We start from the raw sequence: 21567 nt of genomic DNA on the forward strand, positions 1-21567 counted from the left end.
GTGCAAACTGTGGAGCTGAGCATGCAGCATTATACGGAGAGTGTCCCAAAAAGAAATCAGCCACTCTTGCATGGGCAATGGAGCAAATCCAGGGAAAAGTGAGTAAACGACGAGAACCACCACCGAATTCAGATGTGATATATATATACATCTACAAAGGGAAAGCAGCAAGACACGGTACAGCGCAGCGACACGGCTTCGAAAAAGTCCTTCGCCTTAGTCGTGACAGAAAACTAGCAGATGCCTTCATCTGTAAAGAGTCAATCAAAGCCCTCAAATGACATAGCCAAAAGCCCACAACAAGTGTCCCCAAGGTTGCTGCAGAAGAACAGGAAGAACCAAGAAAAGGTGTTGGATGGTAGCGCTGTAAATGAGATATCAAGTATGCTGATTCCCATTATGTTCGCAGCAATCAAAGCTATTCTTCGTGCCGCTCCATCGTTTAAAAACATCCCTGAGGCGGAGGCCGTCCTGGCTTTGGAGAAGTGACTAGCGCAAGAGTGGACACGGGACAGAAAAGGGCGACAAGGACAAACGCTTCACCTTGTCGCCCTTTTGTGTCCCGTGTCTACTCTTGCACTAGTCACTTCAGCAATGGAATACCAACTACCTTGGTCTCACACCCTGGCTTTGGAACCACTGGTGTCGTCTTTCGCGGCGAAGCGCCGTGATTCTTCGAAGTAGCAACGATGGCTTCGCCATCAATCGTCTCACAAGCGCTGTCCAGCAACAAACACTTACGCACATGTAGTATATTCCAGTGCAACGCTCGCGATTTGCCTCGAAGTTAGCAGACATGCAGTATCTTGCGCGAGTGTACCCGATTACCTTTTATGGTCATTTCTGAGTCTTGCGTCGACGAGCAGTTTATGATAAATGGTTATTATTTTCATCATTCAAGGCGACAAAACGGAATTAGCCGACTGCTCGTTGGATTTAGCAACGACGTGTCTGCCTTTGTGATTGACAACGACGTGTCTGCCCATAAGAATGAATATATTTGCACAACCACAGTGATTGCATCTAAAGTGTTTACCCTGATCGGCGTCTACTTGGAAGCAGGATGGCCTTTCGACGTGTCAAAATTGGAAAACTTGTTGACAAGCAATCTCCGCATATTATTTGTGGCGATTTTAACGCAGATAACGACATCTGGGGCAGTTCACATACATGTGCTCGGGGTGCTAAGCTCGCGAAGCTTTTTGCAAGATACAATATAGTGCCCTTGAACGATCACATCATAAAATACCTGAAAAATTCAAAGACTATTAGCTGCATTGACGTCACATTCGTATCAAGTGAAGTTGCCCCTATGTTCGGATCGTGCACAGATTTCGAAACTCGAGGTAGTGATCACTACCCGGTCCTAATCTCTGCCCTTCATTTTCCGATGTCGCCCAGAAAAATGAAACTGAAGTGGGTAGACTGGGAAGCTTACACAGGCAGCCGTAGACAAAGATATCACAGCCTCGACTACGAATGCAGAATTAATACCGACAGTAACTCATTGCCTCAAACAAAGTACCCGCTCTGCCACTAAGCATTGTAATGTACCTACTAGGTACATTACTAGGTACGAGGAATTCGAAAGGTTATGTGCCATTCGAAGGCGTGCCGAAAGGAAGGCTCTACGTACTAGGAATATCGAAGACCTCAGACCTGTCGACGGGCACAAAGACATACGGCGTTACCTCATCAAACTGAATCGAAAAAAGGTGGAGAGACTCTTGTGGGACACTGGACATGCGAAAACCACTGATCAAAATCTGGCGAGTCGTCAGAGGCATTCGCAAAGAGCCACAACAGTTTTATCCTTTTATAGCCCTCAAATTACATGAGCGCGCATCCCTGAAAGAGGTGGCAGAGCATTAGTGTAGGCTCCTTTCCAGCGGGGCACAACCTTCTCAGTAAATCGCAAGTCATCAGCCTAGTTCACCTCGAGCGACCCTTCCTGACTTAGAGTTACCATTTACAATTGAAGAGCTCACGGCAGTAATCAGTGACTCAAACAAGCAATCATCACATGTCCATGACGGTGTGAGTATGGAGCCCTCGCAAATCTATGCCACACATCTCTAGTACTAACTACTACGCCTCATGGACAACTGGGGAGTTTCCCACGGAATGGAAGCTTGTGTGAGTTATTACTATATTGAAGCCAGGGAAGCAGCCTACAAATTACGCCTCTTTCAGACCTATATCTCTGCTTAGCTGTGTAGGGAAGCTATTCGAAAAACTGATTCACAAACGACTAAATTGGTTCCTGGAAACTACAAAAGTTTACCCGGAGGAAATGAATGGCTTCCGGCAAAATAGGTCCGCAATTGATAATGTCATTGCATTGGTCTCATCATTCGAAGAGGAATTGGTCTGTGGAAACACACCTACTGCATTATTTTTGGACATTAGGGCAGCATATGATTCGGTCTATGAGAATGCAAAACTTGACGCTTTGGAAACCCTTGGACTTGGAGGACGGTTTTACGCATGGATTGCAGACTATCTTCAAGGACGCCAACTTTTCATGCGTACCCCGGATTGTCCCACGGCGCTTTATGACATCGAGAAGGGAGTGCCACATGAAGCTGTGTTAAGCCCGGTATTATTTAATTTAGTCCTCATCCATCTGAGAAGAAACCTGCCCCGTAGCGTCAGAATCAGACTGCATGCGGACGACATCTGCATGTGGAGTCTGGCGAGTTCCCGCAGTACCACCCAACAACGTCTCCAGAAAGCGCTGGCAGATATAACGGCCTACCTAAATCCAAGGGGTCTGAAATTGTCCCTCGACAAAAGCGTTGCTATGGCTTTCACGCGGAGGCGTACGGAATAATACCCACTAGTGTTGGGTGGTCGTACCCTCCCACACATCAAGACGCAAAGGTTTCTTAGAGTGATGATCGATAGGAACCTCACATGGTCGCCTCAAGTGAAAAAACTGAGTGAGCAGATTTCCTCGGCGTCGCACGTATTCCGATTTTTAGCCGGATTACAGTGCGGGAGCAGCTGTCGATCAATGGTGCTCCTCCATAAGGCCTACGTCGACGTAACACTACGGGATTACCTCTAGATCCTGCACAAAGTGTCTCCCACAAGCTAGAGAAACCTTGAGGCAACATTGAACAACTGCATTCGCATATGCCTTAGCCTTCTGTAGGGATAGGCCCGCTCAGGAACTGTAGCAGAAGCTGGATGCCTGCCTCTTGAAGTGCTATCTTCGCAGGAGAAACTTTGGATTCACCTCCGACACGTCATTCATACGAAGACCCACTTTTTAAGGGATATCTCTAGAACCCGTGCTACATCTAGCTTTGGACAGGCCGTCGGAAGCATATCGATTTTGATTCCTTCTCAGGCGTCACAAATTATGCCACGAAACGTTTCACCATGGACAATGTCCCCACTGGAAATCGTGCCATATATCCCTGGAATCAGCCCGAAAAAGAAAATGCCTCAAGCAGCGACTTATCAGATAGCTTTGGAATATATACACAAAGAATACGCAGCTGCAACGCACATTTTCACAGATGGCTCTACAACTCCACATCGCTCATGGTGCGGACTTTTTGTTCCCTCTACAGGGCAACGATTCTCGTTTCCTCTTGAGCGAGCGACATCATCTACTTCAGCAGAGCTATATGGCATTAAGGAGGCCCTTGTGTATGTACTTCGACAGCAACCGCCAAGGATATGGGTGATTTTCACGGATTGACAAGCAGCCCTACAAAGTATGTGGGTCAGGCACAAGCGTTGTAATAACCAACCTGCAGCATTTGACAGTGCTTATCTTCACCACAAAGCTAAGATTGCTGGGCATTGTATCAAGTTCTAGTGGATACCTGGCCATGCCGGTATTTCGGGAAATGAAAAAGCGGGTGAAGCTGCCCGAAAGGGACTCCAATACCGCAATTTCAAAACAACATATGTTGCAAACGCCCACGCTTTAAACATGGCAAAAATATGCCTATCAATAAAAAGGAAGCATCTGGAATCTGCCGCTTCACCAAGATAACTTCCTGCGTTATCATCCTCATTATCCCCACTACCACCACCACCACCATCATCATTGTCATCATCATCATCATCATCATCATCATCATCAACCTGGTTTCGCCCACTGCAGGGCAAAGGCCTCTCCCATGCTTCTCCAACTACCCCATTCACGTGCTAATTGTGGCCATGTTGTCGCTGCAAACTTTCTAATCTCATCCGCCCACCTAACTTTCTGCCACCCCCTGCTACGCTTCCGTTCTCTTGGAAACCACTCCGTAACCCATAATGACCATCGGTTATCTTCCCTCCTCATTGCATGTCCTGCCCATGCCCATTTCCTCTTCTCGATTTCTACTAAGATGTCATTAATTCGCATTTGTTCTCTGACCCAATCTGTTCTTTTCTTATCCCTTAACGTTACACCCACCATTCTTCTTTCCACAGCTCGTTGCGTCGTCCTCATTTTAAGTAGAGCCCTTTTCGTAAGTCTCCAGGTTTCTGCCCCGTAGGTGAGTACTGGTAAGACACAGCTGTTATACACTTTCCTCTTGAGGGATAATGGCAACCTGCTGTTCATGATCTGAGAATGCCTGCCAAACGCACCCCAGCCCATTGTTATTCTTCTGATTATTTCAGTCTCATGATCCGGATCCGCGGTCACTACCTGCCCTAAGTAGATGCATCCCCTTACCACTTCCAGTGCCTCGCTACCTATCGTAAACTGCTGTTCTCTTCCGAGACTGTTAAACATTCCTTTAGTTTTCTGGAGACTAATTTTTAGACCCACCCTTCTGCTTTGCCTCTCCAGGTCAGTGAGCGTGCATTGCAATTGGTCCCCTGAGTTGCTAAGCTTGGCAATATTATCAGCGAATCGCAAGTTACTAAGGTATTCTCCATTAACTCTTATCCCCAATTCTTCCCAATCCAGGTCTCTGAATACCTTCTGTAAACACGCTGTGAATAGCATTGGAGAGATCGTATCTCCCTGCTTGACGCCTTTCTTTATTGGGATTTTGTTGCGTTCTTTATGGAGAACTATGGTGGCTGTGGAGCCGTATACATATCTTTCAGAATTTTTGCGTACGGCTCGTCTACACTCTGATTCTGTAATGCCTCTATGACTGCTGAGGTTTTGACTTAAGCAAACGCTTTCTCGTAATCAATGAACGCTATTTATAAGGGTTGGCTATATTGCGCACATTTCTCTATTACCTGATTGGCAGTGTGAATATGGCCTATTGTTGAGTAGCCTTTACGAAATCCTGCCTGATCCTTTGGTTGACAGAATTCTAAGGTGTACCTGATTCTATTTGCGATTACCTTAGTAAATACTTTGTAGGCAATGAACAGTAACCTGATCGGTCTCTAATTTTGCAAGTCTGCAAGCCTTCTTATGGATCAAGATTATGTTGGCGCTCTTCCAAGATTCCGGTACGTTCGAGGTCTTGAGGCATTGTGTACACAGGGTGGCCAGCTTTTCTACAACAATCTGCCCACCATCCTTCAACAAATCTGCTGTTACCTGATCCTCCCCAGCTGCCTTCCCCCTTTGCATAGCTCCCAAGGCTTTCTTTACTTCTTCTGGCGCTACTTGTGGGATGTGGGTGCCACTGGTACTGTATAAATCTCTACAGAACTCCTCAGCCACTTGAACTATCTCATCGATATTAGTAATGATATTGCCGGCTTTGTCTCTTAACGCATACATCTGATTCTTGCCTATTCCTAGTTTCTTGTTCCCTGCTTTTAGGCTTCCTCCGTTTCTGAGTGCATGTTCAATTCTATCCATATTATACTTGTTTATGTCAGCTGTTTTACGCTTGTTGATTAGCTTCGAAAGTTCTGCCAGTTCTATTCTAGCTGTAGGGTTAGAGGCTTTCATACATTGGCGTTTCTTAATCAGATCTTTCGTCTCCTGCCATAGCTTACTGGTATCCTGCCTAATGAAGTTAACCCCGACTTCTATTCCACACTCTTTAACGATGCCCATAAGATTGTAGTTAATTGCTTCAACTTTAAGGTCCTTTTCCTGAGTTAAAGCCGAATACCTGTTCTCTACTTGTCCTGCGTTACACTGACCAAGAAATGAGACCGAAAATTCCAGGACCACTACCTCGACACTTAGGGACATTGTGCCATCGTCTTCGACTGAACGTGGCATACACGAACAATTATCTGCACCGCATAGGGCTTACCACTAACCCTTACTGTGATAACTGTGGCAACATACAGACAATGAATCACATATTACTAGAATTCCCCGCGTACCACGACGAGAGAGAATTTTTTGAGCAACAGGTGGACATGATTTGCCACCATCCGTTAACATTACCCGGCATAGTAGGTCCAATGCCCTGCCCTTCAAAACAGTGGCAGGTTTTACATTTATTGTTCAAAGATCTGTCAGAAATTGGTCTAATAGGAAAGCTCTAAAGATTAAACATTTCATGTACACAAGCCTAAACTTACCCGCCATGTCACCTGTAAATATTAGTTTCAGGTCCACTTGCGCATTATTTATTTATTAACGCGATAGCGCTAAGGAGTTCGTGTCGCAGAAAAGACGTCGGCGGCCTTGGCCGTGAGCGAAAAATGGCGGAAGGGAATTCATAAATAAAAACAACTTGCAAGATGGGCTGGGTGGGAATCGAACCAAGGTCTCCGGACTGTGAGACGGAGACAATTCTTCTGCGCAGGGCGCGCAGGCAGAGCCATCTTGCGGCAAACACAGAAGACCCCCTCCTTGCAATGTACGGCGCTGCCCCGACAGCTGGCGCGCCACTCGCCTGCTTCTAACGGCTGAGGAATATGGAACGGCTGAGGAACGGCTGAGGAATAAGGAAGAAAGTAAATGGGCTGGGAGAGTGTTCAGGTATCTGTACAGGAAAAACATTGATTCACAGTGGAGGAAAAGAACTGGGAAGCTTACCAGCAAGTATGCGGCCTGTAGGGTGGACAACACAGCAACAAAGAAGGTCAAGCGGAAAGTCAAAGAGGCTGAATTAATCTCATGGGTGGCGGCAATGGAAAAGAAACCTGCCATGAGTAATTACTTAAGAGGAAAAAACGAAATCAGGAAAGAAACCATTTATGATAACTCAAAGGGAAGCTCATTACTTTTCGAAGCGAGATCGGGATGCCTTAGAACACGCACCTATAAAGCGAGATATAAGAAGGAAGAAGAAGCATGTGCTTGCTGCGGTAAAGCTAGGGAAACTACGGAGCATGTTTTATTAGAATGTGAAGACGTCTACTCAGCGGTCGATTTAGGCACCACTGGCCTCCTTGAAGCCCTTGGGTTCAGAGGGAGCAGTGGTAAAGCAAACATGTCCGCAATAGACATTAGTAAGAGGCGACTGGAGGATTGGTGGAAGAAAAGTAGGGAAACGACAAAAGACGGAGACGTACAAAAGCACAGTTCGCAATAGGGGATCAGAAAATTTGGGCGTGGTAGTTCAGAGTTTCCTTTTTTCATTGTTTAACCTAGGTAAGATATTAGGCAGTATAGTAGCAAGAGCTTAGTGGCGCAACCCACCACCCCGTTCCAAAGAGGACGCTCATAATATACATCCACCCATCCATCCATCTAGAGGATGATCCCATCGAAGCGTCAGCCCCATGATCGCGTCCGCCTTCACGGCGCGTCGCGGCCCGGCTATCCATGCCGATCACGACGTTTGGCTCGCGTAGAATCATTCTCCCTCCGAGACACCGAGTTCTTCGGTTTGTTCCGCTTGCTCAGGCGCACGTTTCGTCTTTGTGGGGCTCAAGAGCATGTCGAGCGAATGAGTGGGCTGTGCGAACGGGGTGCGATAACGCTATCGCGTTCCACTCTTGAAGGCGAAGCTTAAACGTCCTCCAATTTTTTTGATTCTCTTATTCTTCCATTCTTCTCTGGAATCTTTTGATCCTCTTCCCATCCTATACAGAGCAGCATGCCAGCGGTTGTAAACGAGCCGGGCAAAATTCTTTGTTTTTCTAATAAAGAGTCTCTCTCTCCAGCTGCGCCTGCTCGTCGTCTTGTCTATACATGCTCCCCCGGTGCGCTGACGGAGCAAAAGCTTTGGGGCGCTCACCATAAGCTACGTACTTGAATGCTACAGTGGGGCCCTGCTTCATCTAAAATATAAATTCTCAACAGTTTCTTGCAGTTTGCTTCACTCAAAGCAAAAGCGAACGCCCCTCTTAACATCTTTCCCCGTGTCGCATCATCTGCACGGAGTCTAGTTGGCGTTCGCTCGTAACCCTCATCACGGACCGTAAAAGAACAGATCGGCGTAGTAAATTATTGACGCAGTGAACAATTAGGGTTTTGAGCATTCCGCATCGTTAGCGCATCATCAACGCTAATGGCGTGCCCCGCTCCCTTCCCCTTTAGTAAGTTAAAATCAAACCAATTCTGTAGCTATGCATCGCCTCTAAAGGCCTAACAACGTCAAAACGAAGAGCTGATCTTAATAATAACAGTGAAACTTTCCTAATGTTAAGCTCTCAGCATGAGATGAGAGTACGCGATGGCTGGTTTCACGATTGATTGCTGTGGCGACGGAAAGCAAGCAACCTGCGGTAATTTGGATTGAACCGGGCGCATGCGCGGGCCGACGGCTAGCGGCGTAAAATAAAACTTGCTCAGCGCTGGCAAATAGGCAACGCTGACAGGTTTTGAACCATTTAGGGGGCGTGTGAGTACAGTGATGGGGAGGAGGTTGGAGGACGAAACGAACCGGTAAGGAGGAATAGCCCTACCTTGAAAACTTATTTTATCTGGGCAACTTAGTTTTGCTGCGTCAGCAATGCCTTCACAGCATTGTATTGTGCAGGGTTTGCATATTACGCATATGTGCAGTTTGCTGTTAAGGCAGCTGTATGCACCTGCAGTTTCTTCAGGTCTCCCCCATACCTTTCTCGTTCCACTCTTACAGTGCGAACGTCCTTGGTGCAAAAATTTGCATGTTTTAGAATAAACAAATTATGTCTGTATACGTACCATGAAGACGTTGTCTAAGACGATGTTGTGTGATGCGAAGTCTAGATAAGTCCTTGTTATGGTGTTCTTAAAGGTCGGGTTATTGATTACTTTAGATTCGTTTTTTGAAACAATATTATATACAGTTTCGCCGACAAATATTTGTAGCACGTAGGATTCGCCAGTATTGGTATACGCTGGGAAGTTGACTACTGTTCTGGCTCCACTGACGTTTCCGATGGCAAAGCTGAGCCTGTACAGAGCAAAAATAAAAATAAAAATAAAATAAAAATAAAAATAGAGGAGACGGCACCAGACTGTAATAGATCTCCGAATACAAATGGCACGATGCCCCAAGCCGATTGGTTCAGCTTCTACTTCTTTGACGCCACACTAAATCTCGAAAGTTTCCTGCTGTGACCACAAAACGCCAAAAACAACACACAAGAGAGAACAACGGAAGAGAGCGCCACTCACTACTACTTTATTTTTACAGAAGACACGCGCATATATACTCTCAGTCAGCGCTCGCACAACAAGCACACTTAAGTGTCAAGTGCGGTAAGACAAGGAACTTTCAACAAACTTTTTTTTCTGACTTGTACAATGATAAGGACGTTTGACTAACACACAAGCTACCTTTCTTACTGATATAAAACGCTTGTATATTTCCCTAGTTTTCGTATTTTTGCTACTGGCCAGAATCCGTGCGTCCGAAAAGTATGCCTCACAAGAGCGCCAGGCTTAGTTTCTAATATGTTTAGGTATATTAGGGCCCTCTTTATTTTGCTCAGCGGTTCGTTCATGTTCCCTGATCCGCTCAATTACACAGCGCCCAGTATGATCTATATAGGAAAAGACACAGAAGAGGGGAATTTCATATACTACCCCTTCGGCTCATTTCATAAGCTGTCACCAACGCTTGGTTCCGTAGCCTCTTTCTTTTTCTTTTTCCTTTCCTTTTCCCATTCGAGAGAAAAGGCCTCCGAGCGGAAAACGATGCCTACTCGCTACCTTCAAATTGTGGGCCAACTTGTGCGCATACGACACGGCCACGGGTATGACCTCTTCTTGAGGGACCTCTGCTGCAGCTCTCACCGCCCTTCTCTTCACTTTTTTTTGCAAGACGCTTTCCGGAGTCCCCGTTACGAGCGAAGCAGGGAACCCAGCTGAAGCCAGCCTGGCCAATTGGTTTTCGAAAGTCGACTGCATCTTGTGAATACAAGATTTCCTGAGTGCGGATTCAAGGTAGAGTGGAGCAATTGCTCTTTTTACCAGTTTTGAACTAGATGATACGAATGGCAGAAGCCATTCTCTGCACACGGAGCATAACCCCAACAAAGCTGATCATAACAGAACTCAATTTTCAGAACAAGAAACTGCAATAATTTACCCTCAGGCAGTTCACTCGTAATATCCAAGCCTTTTCCGGTTTCCTAAATGGTGATCAAGCCGCGCCCACGCCTTCTGTGAAGTTCAAGCATGCGTCCTTGGTTAAAATTATGAAGAAATCGTCCACATATCTAAAGACTTTTAAAAGCTTGTTAGTTGGTAAAACCTGATGCAGAATTTGGTTCATTTGTGAAAGAAACATATTACATAGCACTCGCGCTAGGCAGGATCCAATGCATGTGCCAGATTTCTGCAGAAGGAACTGCTGGTCAAAAGTTGTACAAGTGGACTCTAAGTAAAATATTAAAAGGGCTAAAAAGTCTTCAATAAAAATACCGGCAGAGTTCCGAAAAACCATCTTGGGGACATGTGAAACGAATTAGCAGAATTCTCGGGTCCGAGCTGCAGCGCCTAATTCGTCTGCCTAACGATCTTCTTCGCATAGTTTGCCTGGCAGAATATCCTGCCTGGCCTGTGTCCTTTTTGCATAATGAATCCTTACCAACTAGCTCAGCTTTCTGTCGTTCTGTGCCCAATCCCTACATACTATAGGACCGGTGGGACAAGACCGGCTGTGGTTAGGAAGCCACAATTAGTGAATCCTTCTTTTGGAGTTCGAAGGTGCGCATAGTAATCCAATGCGATATACTAGATTCCCCCGTTGTTTCCGCTATGACTAGAATAGCAGCTAAAGTATTTCAACAGTTAGGAGATGCTATCGAAGACGGCCACCCCAGCTGCCGAGCTTGTGTGTGCAGTGAACACGAAGCAGTGGAAATTGACCATTGCACATTGTAAATAACGGTGTCTTAAGCAACAGGGCGCCTTGCTATGTTGCTTCAGTGCTAATCGCATTAACTTTGGCCGTCATCCTGACATGGGCTTTGCTTGAACGTTTAGTGCCTATGTAAAGTGGAGATCTCAGCAGTAGGGTGACAAGGACATCGCAAAGTGCGACACAGTCAGGACGTAGAGGATGCATTTGTACAATAATTACTACTGAAACAAAATAATAGTCCGGGACGCCGCAGAAAGCGTTGTGGCACGCAAGCGATCTGTGATGCTGTACGGATGTCAGAAATTCCTGTATGACCACCGCCATACGAGTCCTTATCCCCGTGGGTCTCTGGTATTACTACCTATGAGAGAAGCTCCTGCTCCACTTCCAAAGTCCGAACTGCGTTTTGCTCCCAGCCACACCACTGATTGATAGAATTGGCCTAGTCGTACTCAAGCTGGCCTTTTTACACTTTGCGACGGACATTGTACACGTCATGTGACTTAAAGGGACACTAAAGGTTACCAGAAACTCAAGTTAAAGTGGTAGAGCAATGTTCTAGAACGTCTAAGGCGTCAATATAATCGCGAACAGAGCTTTAGTAACCGAGAAATTGAGGTAAATGCATGACACGATTTGAGACCCCCCAGCGATATTCCGCTACTAGCCCGATGACGAAAGCACACCTCATAATTTGTGTTCATCATCATCATCATCATCATCAGCCTAGTTACGCCCACTGCAGGGCAAAGGCCTCTCCCATACTTCTCCAACTACCCCGGTCATGTACTAATTGTGGCCATGTTGTCCCTGCAAACGTCTTAATGTCATCTGCCCACCTAACTCTCTGCCGCCCCCTGCTACGCTTCCCTTCTCTTGGAATCCAGTCCGTAGCTCTTAGTGACCATCGGTTATCTTCCCTCCTCATTACATGTCCGGCCCATGCCCATTTCTTTTTCTTGATTTCAACTAAGATGTCGTTTACCCGCGTTTGTTGCCTCACCCAATCTGCTCTTTTCTTATCCCTTAACGTTACACCCATCATTCTTCTTTCCATAGCTCGTTGCGTCGTTGCTTTTCTCTTCTTTCTTCTTCTCCGCCCTTAAACTGGCTCTCTCAACTACTACACGCAGAGACAAAGCAACAGCGCGCGCATTAGATCCCATAGATGAGATGAATATTTACAATTAGTATTAGGGTTATAATTATATTCGAGTGCTGATTGCCGTGCTATCGTTTGCTAACGAAGCTTTCCCTCAAGTCTAAATATTTTAAGGCAGTTTGTCGTGTGCGTATCATGGCTACGCACGCTTATATCGCATTCCGTTTCTCTACCACGGGTGCGCTTTAAAACCACGGCGCTGCAGTTTTTGCTTTTCTCTTCTTTCTTCTTCTCCGCCCTTAAACTGGCTCTCTCAACTACTACACGCAGAGACAAAGCAACAGCGCGCGCATTAGATCCCATAGATGAGATGAATATTTACAATTAGTATTAGGGTTATAATTATATTCGAGTGCTGATTGCCGTGCTATCGTTTGCTGAGGAAGCTTTCCCTGAAGTCTAAATATTTTAAGGCAGTTTGTCGTGTGCGTATCATGGCTACGCACGCTTATATCGCATTCCGTTTCTCTACCACGGGTGCGCTTTAAAACCACGGCGCTGCAGTTTTTGCTTTTCTCTTCTTTCTTCTTCTCCGCCCTTAAACTGGCTCTCTTCACTGTACTACACGCAGAGACAAAGAAACAGCGCGCGCACGCGATCCCATAGATGAGATGAATATATATATATATATATATATATATAGAGAGAGAGAGAGAGAAAACTATCAGTCATAGCTCTCGTAGTATAGCCCTCTGGGCCGTTTCCTTTTTTTTCGAAAGTAGTCCTATTAGGGTTATTATAATTACACGAAGGTATTTCGCCCTCATCAGCAGCAGTCCTTGGTGTAGTTATTCTGGCGGCTAGCTTCCCACGCTATGCGTGCCGCCATCGCACCTGGTTAAGCTTTTCCTAGACGCTAGAGTTAGGCTTTGTCCGCGCAACCTTGAGCGATCGGAAAGCGCGTTTCCCCCTCTTGGCCGGCGGAGAAGGGAAGCTTCGTTCCGGCCGCGAAGCTCTCCACATCTCTGTAAGGTGCCTTGGGGATGTCTCGTGCCGAAGATGCCCTCTCGGTGAGCGCATATTTCACCCCTCATCTTTTAAGAGGTTCAATACATACAAGCATTTGCCTAGCAAACCAGATTTTTTTTTTTCAAGGGAATTTTCCACGTCTCAGTAATTTCTCTCGTCGTATTCGAGTGCTGATTGCCGTGTTATAGTTTGTTAACGAAGCTTTCCCTCAAGTCTAAATATTTTAAGGCAGTTTTCCTAGCCTCTAAAGCCGCTCGAGTTGGCTCTTCTCCTTGAGCGGCCATTTTTCCTAGAAAGTATGCCTTCCAACTACTGAGTCCAACTAACATGAGTCTCTTTCCACGTAAGTGTGAGGCTCGGAGCAGGAGCTGTGGCGCTTGAAAGTAGCCTGGGGCCTGACGAACCAACCGACTGAGCTATCTTTCTGGGCAACATCGAAGGGTCACGAGTTCAAATCACCTGTTATGTTCCTTTTTTTTTCTGCCCCTTTTTCTTTCTTTTTTTTTCTTTTTTTTTCTTTCTTTTAATGTCTTTTCCTTTATTTTATCACTGTATGGGAATCCTCCTAAAAAAAATATATATATATATATTTATATAGATCTTCAAATATTTATGGCCTCACACTCACATGTGCAGGTCATAAATACCAGGTTCTCTAGCCGAGTGCCATCCATGCGGTATAACCGAGCTCAGATTGGTCCACCTTGACTGACCAAGTAGGGCACCACTGTAGGTTAAATGAGGCGTACAACTCCTGCGGGACCCGCCGTGGTTGCTCAGAGGTTATGGTGTTGGACTGCTGAGCACGAGGTCGCGGGATCGGACCCCGACCACGGCGGCCGCATTTCGATGGGGGCGAAATGCGAAAACACCCGTGTACTTAGAATTAGGTGCACGTTAAAGAACCCCAGGTGGTCGAAATTTTCGGAGTCCTCCACTACGGCGTGCATAATCAGAAAGTGGTTTTGTCACGTAAAACCCCATAAATTAATTTTTAATTTAACTCCTACGGGGACGGTAGAGTATCCGTCTCCAGTGCAAGAGGACCGTGATTCAAATCCCGGTGCCGCGCTATTCTCCACCGGAAAATACAAAAAAAAAACGTGTGTTGAGAAAATTGCACAAACAGGCCTGGAGTGCGGCCTGATCCCGGTGACCAGAACCGGTAACGCACTCTCTCACCAGAGCAGGATTGGCCACCCTGGTGCAGTACTTGGCCACAACCTCCTATATGAATACAACAATCATAATTTGTGTTACTAATACTCAACTACTCGTATTAAAAATATCATTTCATTCGATTATAAGACGGAAAAAATGCTAGTTGTCTACGTCTATTCGATTCTAAGAAAAAATAACATTTTGACGTTACCCTTCAGTAATATGGGTGTTCGAAAGGTTTCGTTTTCGCTCGACTCTGCGCGCTCGACTCTGCGCCGCGCACGCTTTGGAGTTTCAGTAGTTTGGTTATCGCGTCGTGCTGTGAGGGTTCTGCTGGCTCGCGAAATTTTCATTTGGAACAAGCAGCGAGAATGCCACGTCCATGTGATGTCGTGGGAAGCCCTCGTTGCTTTCCCGCTCCGGAGAGCCGGTGTCGAGGCCGCCGTCGTAGTACGCAACGACGCCGGCAGCGCCAGCCCTCAGCAGCAGGTCGCGCTCGTCAGTGCTCAAATCGCTGAAGTTGAGCCCACCATCGCGAGCCAATCTGTCGGTGTCAGGTTCCATTGCTACGAGCGTCGAAGTTTGCGTCATAGAATGAAGTACCAGCATATGGGCGTCTTGCGCTGGAGTTTGAGGTATAGTAGCGGCGCCTGGTGGCGGTGCGGGAAACGACATCTGGGTCGTACAGCTTGGGTCGTATTGAGCCCTGGCTGTGGCGAAGCACGTTTCTAGGCCGAGTTTTGCGTCGATTCGCACTTTTTTATGCCCTGTTGTGAGTGCGAAGTGTGTGCAAATGAGCACAAATGGTCGGGCTCATTCGATGACAATTCACTACTCCACTACGAGCAGCACAGGTTAAGAGAGTTAAATGCGCACATCCTTGATCTCAAGCCAGCACGTTGAGGCAGCGCAGCAAGGCAGTATTGATTGCAGCACATCGATGTTCGAGCGCTGTCATTGAAAGCTACATCAAGCGAGCAGCGCACAAGCTCGCGCTACAGCGCGATTCGCACGTACGTGCAAGATCATATCCATTGCATCAGTTTAGCGGCATGCAGTCAACAACGATTGCAGGAGGCCCGCCGTTTGGCGGCATGTCGAAAGACCGCTGCCGTTGCGGCGCGTACGATCGTGCGCTCGAGCAGTTCCGTACACATGATGTCTGCTTATCGCTGCTGTGGATTCTTTTATAGCACGCATTTCCTCGCGTTTGTGCGCCTGAATCTAGCAGCTAGCGTGCAAACCTTACCTGTAGTTCCACTTCGTACGCGACTCGCTTCACTTGCGATTGACACTGTGCTAAAACTTCGCCGCCTAATTCTTGAACGGCGTACACGTATTCGGCACTGCATAATTTCTTGCCTTTACGCAGCGTGCCACCCCTGAAAAAATCTTCGGCGCCCGATATACGCAGCAGGCCGTGCTACAACACAACCGAAAGTGGCGGGTCCATATTGTAAACGTGCTTTCCGAAGCAGACGACCGAGCTTGGCATCGCTACTAGATTTGGTACGACCCATTTTAAGACAGAGGGCGCTTTTTAGCACCTTTATCGCAGCGCCCCCTGGGCAATGCAAACATATGGTCGCGCGTTTCTCCTTCCGCTAGCCACCATACTCCCGCTTTCGCTCTGCTGTCGGCTCTGTCTTGGCTCTGTTTCTGGCCGCGCGTTTGCGTTTTGCGCAGAAAAGCCGTAGCGCCGTCTGCGGACGCCGTTCTACTCACCGATGGCGCAACGTCACTATGAGACCATGATGTCAGTACTCCTCGATCGGAGGGCGGGCGATTTGAACTGCGCTAGAGGTACGCGGACGCTTCAGAACGCATTTTCTTTTAAAATAAGTCTCTCCTTGGCACGAAACAAGAGTTTCGAGTTTTCTGGGATGGTATTTAAACAGTCCACGTTGACTTAATAGTAACCTTTAGTGTCACTTTAAGCCGTGTGTGCCGGCTTATGCTTCCGGATCCTAACGAGCACTGGGTTGGCGTCCCCGACTCCGGGAACTTGTGTCACGGGGCTGAAAACGATAAAGGCGTTTTGGCGTTATTTAAGTGACTAAAACGATCTTGTTCTCTGTTTTTCACGTGTATCCGTTTGTTGCTCAAAAATAATTGTAAGTACACGTTTCTTTATTACCATATGTCATTGACACCATTTCATTTAGGCATATACTGCGATATCCGCACGTTTATCGACGAATGCGTCATCTATCACCGTAAATACAGGGCGGTGATTTTTAGGTTCTATGGAATTTTTGAAAATCGCCTTTGGCACATGGGATAATCTTTGTGATTGAGATGGATTAGGCAACTACGATGCCGATTATAGGAACACTAGAGGAGAGATAATGGTAGAATTCGCGGAAAGGAATAAGTTGAGAATCATGATCGCCTTCTTCAGGGAGCATTGGAACAAAAAGTGGACCTGGAAAAATCCTAATGGTGAAACGAGAAATGTAATCGATTTCATACTTTCTGCCAATCGCAGCATGGTTCAGGATGTAGAAGTGTTAGGTAGGGTATAGTGCAGTGATCATAGGCCAGTGAGGGCTAGAATTCATCCCACTTTGAAGAGAGAAAGAGTAAAATTGGTCACGACGAAATAGGCTAACCTAGGCGCAGTAAGGGTAAAAGCAGACCAATTCGCTCTGTTACTTGCAAACAAATATGCAGACTTAGAACAGAGAAATAAAGATGACATCAAGGTAATGAATGAAACCGTAACAAGGCTGGCTTCACAAGCAGCAGTTGAAGTGGGAGATAAAGCACCAAGTCAACCAGTAGGCAAGTTCTCCAAAATAACGAAGGACATAATAAAGAAACTACAAAGAATGATATCGTCCAACTCAAGAGATTAGATAGAATTGGGGGAACTGTCAAAACTGATCAACAAGGACAAAATAAGGGATATTCGAAATTATCACGGCAGAAAGGCTAAGGAAGCAGTTCAAAATGGACGCAGCGTGAAATCAGTGGGAAGAAAACTTGGCATAGGACAAGCCAAGATGTATGCACTGAAAGATAAACAGGGTAATACCATCAGCAATATTGAAGATATGGTAAAAGCAAAAGCAGCGGAAGAATTCTATATTGACCTGTATTCTACCTAGAGCAGCCCCGATATTTCCATTCGAAGTAATAATGAACAGGTTACAGAGGCTCCTTCTATAATAAACGATGAAGTTAGAAGGGCCTTAAAACACATGAAACAGCGAAAAGCGGCAGGACAAGATGGAATAACAGTCGAATGAATCAAAGATGGAGGAGACATAATGCTTGAAGAACTAGCGGCCCTTTATACAAACTGTCTATCGACTTCAACGGTCCCAGAGAACTGGAAGGATGTCATCATGACATAATCGTCATCATCATCACATAATCATCATCAGCCTGTTTTATGTCCACTACAAGACGAAGGCCTCTCCCTGCGATCTCCAATTACTCCTGTCCTGCGCCAACCGATTCCAACTACCGCCCGCGAATTTCCTAATTTCATCGCTCGTGGGATGAACGTGGGAGCGGCCCGCTGCGCACTAATCGCGCGCACCGACGGGCCTCAAGAAAGTTATTCATCCATCCATCGCTCCACCTAATATTCTGGCGTCCTCGACTGCGCTTCTCTTCTCTTGGTACCCATTCTTTAACCCCAATGGTCGACCGGTTATCTAACCTACGCTTTACATGACCTGCCCAGCTCCATTTTTGCTCTTAATATTAATTAGAATAGCGCCTATCCCCGTTTGCTCTCTGATCCACACTGCTCTCTTCCTGTCTCTTAACGTTACGCCTAACATTCTTATGTTCCATCGTTCTTTGCGCGGTCCTTAACTTGTTCTCGAGCTTCTTTGTCAGTCTCCAAGTCTCTGCTCCATATGTCAGCACTGGTAAAATGCACTGATTGTACACCTTCCTTTTCAATGATAATGGTAAGCTTCCAGTCAGGAGCTGGCAGTGCTTGCCGTATGAGGTCCAACCCATCTTTATTCTTCTATGAATTTCCTTCTCATGATCAGGGTTCCTTGTGATTAATTGAACTAGGTAAACATACTCCTTCACAGACTCTAGATGCTGACTGGCGATCCTGACCTCTTGTTCCTTTGCCCAGGTATTCATCATTATTTTTGTCTTCTGCATACGAATGTTCAACCCCACTCTTTGCACTCTCTCTGTTAAGGTCTTCTGTCATTTATTGTAACTCGTCTGCATTGCTGCTGAATAGAACTATGTCATCGGCAAAACGAAGGTTGCTGAGATATTCGCCGTCGATCCTTGCCCTTAAGCCATCCCAGTTTAGTAGCTTGAATACTTCTTCCAAGCATGCAGTGAATAGCATTGGAGAGATTGTGTCTCCATGTCTGACCCCTTTATTTATAGGTATCTTCCTGCTTGAGTAGAATTAAGGTAGCTGTTTAACCTCTGCAGATATTTTCAAAGGTATTTACGTAAGCGTTCTGTACTCCTTGATTATCTAATGCCTCTATGACTGCTGGTATCTCTACTAAATGAACTGCCTTATCGTAACCAATGAAAGACATATAGAGAGGCTTATAGAGATGCTCTGGGGATTTCTCTATAACCTGATTAATGACATGGATGTGATCTATTGTAGTGTATCCCTTCCTGAAGCCAGCCTATTCCTTCGGTTGACGAAAGTCAGGTGTTGCCGTTATTCTATTCTAGATTATTTTGGTAAATATTTTATATAATACTGGGAGTAAACTAATGGGCCTCTAATTTTTCAATTATTTCACGTCTCCATTTTCCTGGATTAGTATAATGTTTGCATTCTTCCAGTTTTCTAGGTCCCTTACAGTCGATGGGCACTTCGTATAAAGACCCGCCAGTTTTCCAAGCATTATGCCTCCTCCATCTTTGATGAAATCGACTGTTATTCCATCTTCTGCTGCCGCTCTTCCTCGTTTCATGTCTTGCAAGGCCCCTATGACCTCATCGCTAGCTATAGGAGGAGTTTCTGTATCCTGTTCATTGCTATTACTAATGGAGGTATCCTGATTCGTCTGGGTATTGTACAGGTCAGCATAGAATTCTTCCGTTTCTTTTACTGTATCTTCGAGATTGCTGATGATATTACACTGCTTATCTTTCAGTGCATACATCTTCATTTGTCCTATGCCAAGTTTCTTTCTCACTGATTTCCGGCTGCGTCCATTTTTTACTGCTTCTTCAGTCTTTCTCATGTTATATTTTCGAATATCACTTATTTGCGCCTTGTCGATCAATTTTGACAGTTCCGCGAATTCTATATTATCTGTTGAGTTGGACACCTTCATTTTTTGTCGTTTCTTTATTAGATCCTTTGTTACTTGGGAGAGCTTGCGTACTGTTTGCCTTGGTGCCTTGCCTCCCACTTCAATTGCTGCTTAAGCCAGCTTAGTTACGGCTTCATTCATTAGCTCTATGTGATCGTCATCTCTCTGTTCTAAGGCTGCATATTTGTTTGCGAGTACCAGGCTGAAATTGTCTGCTTTTACCCTTACTGCCTCTATGTAGACCTGTTTCTTCTTGAACAATTTTGCTCTTTCTCTCTTCAAATTGAAGTAAATCCTAGCCCTCAGTAACCTATGATCACTGCACTTTACCCTAACTATCACTTCTACATCCTTCACTATGCTGGGATCAGCACAAAGTATGAAGCCAATTTCATTTCTTGCTTCACCATTAGGGCTTTTGCAGGTCCACTTTCTGTTGCTACGCTTCCTGAAGAAGGTGTTCATTATTCGAAGCTTATTCCTTTCTGCGAATTCAACCAGCATCTCTCCACTAGCGTTCCTAGAATCGACGCGGTAGTTGCCAATTCCTTGTTCGACAGCCTGCATTTTCCTCACTTTTGCGCTGAAGTCGCCCATTACTACAGTATACTGAGTTTGCACTTTTCTCATCGTTAATTCGACATCTTCATAAATCTGATCTACTTCCTTATCATCGTGGCTGGATGTTGGATCGTAGGCTGAATTGAATGGTAAATCCTTATTATTGTTACCTCTTATTAAGTTTGACTACGACTACGGCTATCCTCTTATTATAGCTGCAGAATTCGTCAATGTTGACCGCTTTGCCATTATGGATTAGGAATCCTACCCCGTATTGCTTCTTATCTAGGAGACCTCTATCGCAGAGGACATGTCCGTTATTCAGCAATGTATAAGCTTCACCATTTCTTCTAATCTCACTAAGGCCGATGATATCCCGAGCAATGTCTGATAGTTCCTCAAAGAGTCCTGCTAAGCTAGGCTCACAAAGGAGATGTTAAAGAATTGAAAAATTATAGACCCATTAGTTTACTTTCAGTATTGTATAAAATATTCATCAAGAGAATTTATAATAGAATAATGCCAACACTGGGCTTAGTCAACCAAGAGAACAGGTACGTGGGGTAACACGTGATGTTCAATATGCAAATCTTGTTTTGTTCTGTTTTGGTTTTCTATTTATTGGTGTGTGCGTTTGGAATGAACTTCAGTTGTGAGTTAGCGCTCGTCCCTGTCTTTTCTCGGCATTGTGCTCGTGCCTCCGCGCAAGCTTTTTCAGTATGCAAGAAAACAGGCTCGCCTCAGGAAGGTATGCTCCCACAGAAGGGTTCACATCCATGTCATCACTCAGGCAATCGAGAAATCTACAGAGTACAACTAGCCTCTCTGTATGGCTTTCGTAGATTAGGAAAATGCGTTTGATTCATTAGCGATACCAGCAGTCATACAGAGGCATTGACGTTACGAAGGAGTACAGGAGGCTTACGCAAATATCTTGGAATATATTTACAGAGATTCCACAGCTACATTATTTCTAAACAAGAGAAGTAGGAAGATGCCTATAAAGAAAGGGGTCAGACAAGGAGACACAATCTCTCCAATGCTATTCACTGCAGGCTTGGAAGAAGTATTCGAGCTATTAAACTGGGTAGGCTTAGGAGTAAGGATCAACGGCGAATGTCTCAGCAACCTTCTGTTTGCAGATGACATTGTCCTGTTCAGCAACACTGGGGACGAGTGACGACGAATCACTAAGGACCTTTACAGACAGTGTAAGAGTAGGGTTGAAGATTTATATTCGGAAGGCAAATATAATGATCAATAGCCTGGTAAGGGAACAAGAGTTCAGGATCGCCAGTCAGCCTGTACAGTCCGT

The 21567-nt window shown here is 45.6% G+C and overlaps 1 protein-coding gene across 1 annotated transcript in view; it reads right to left on the bottom strand.

The window, feature by feature from the left end:
• Positions 1-21567, bottom strand: part of LOC129384468 (uncharacterized) — a 187490-nt gene that overhangs the window by 7795 nt on the left and 158128 nt on the right. The window contains exon 6 of the mRNA XM_055069932.1: positions 8981-9212. Within this exon, the coding sequence (XP_054925907.1) occupies positions 8981-9212 (232 nt within the window). The remainder of the gene's footprint in view (positions 1-8980; positions 9213-21567) is intronic.

This window comes from Dermacentor andersoni, chromosome 9 (genome assembly GCF_023375885.2).
Source record: "Dermacentor andersoni chromosome 9, qqDerAnde1_hic_scaffold, whole genome shotgun sequence".
Taxonomy (NCBI): Eukaryota; Metazoa; Arthropoda; class Arachnida; order Ixodida; family Ixodidae; genus Dermacentor; species Dermacentor andersoni.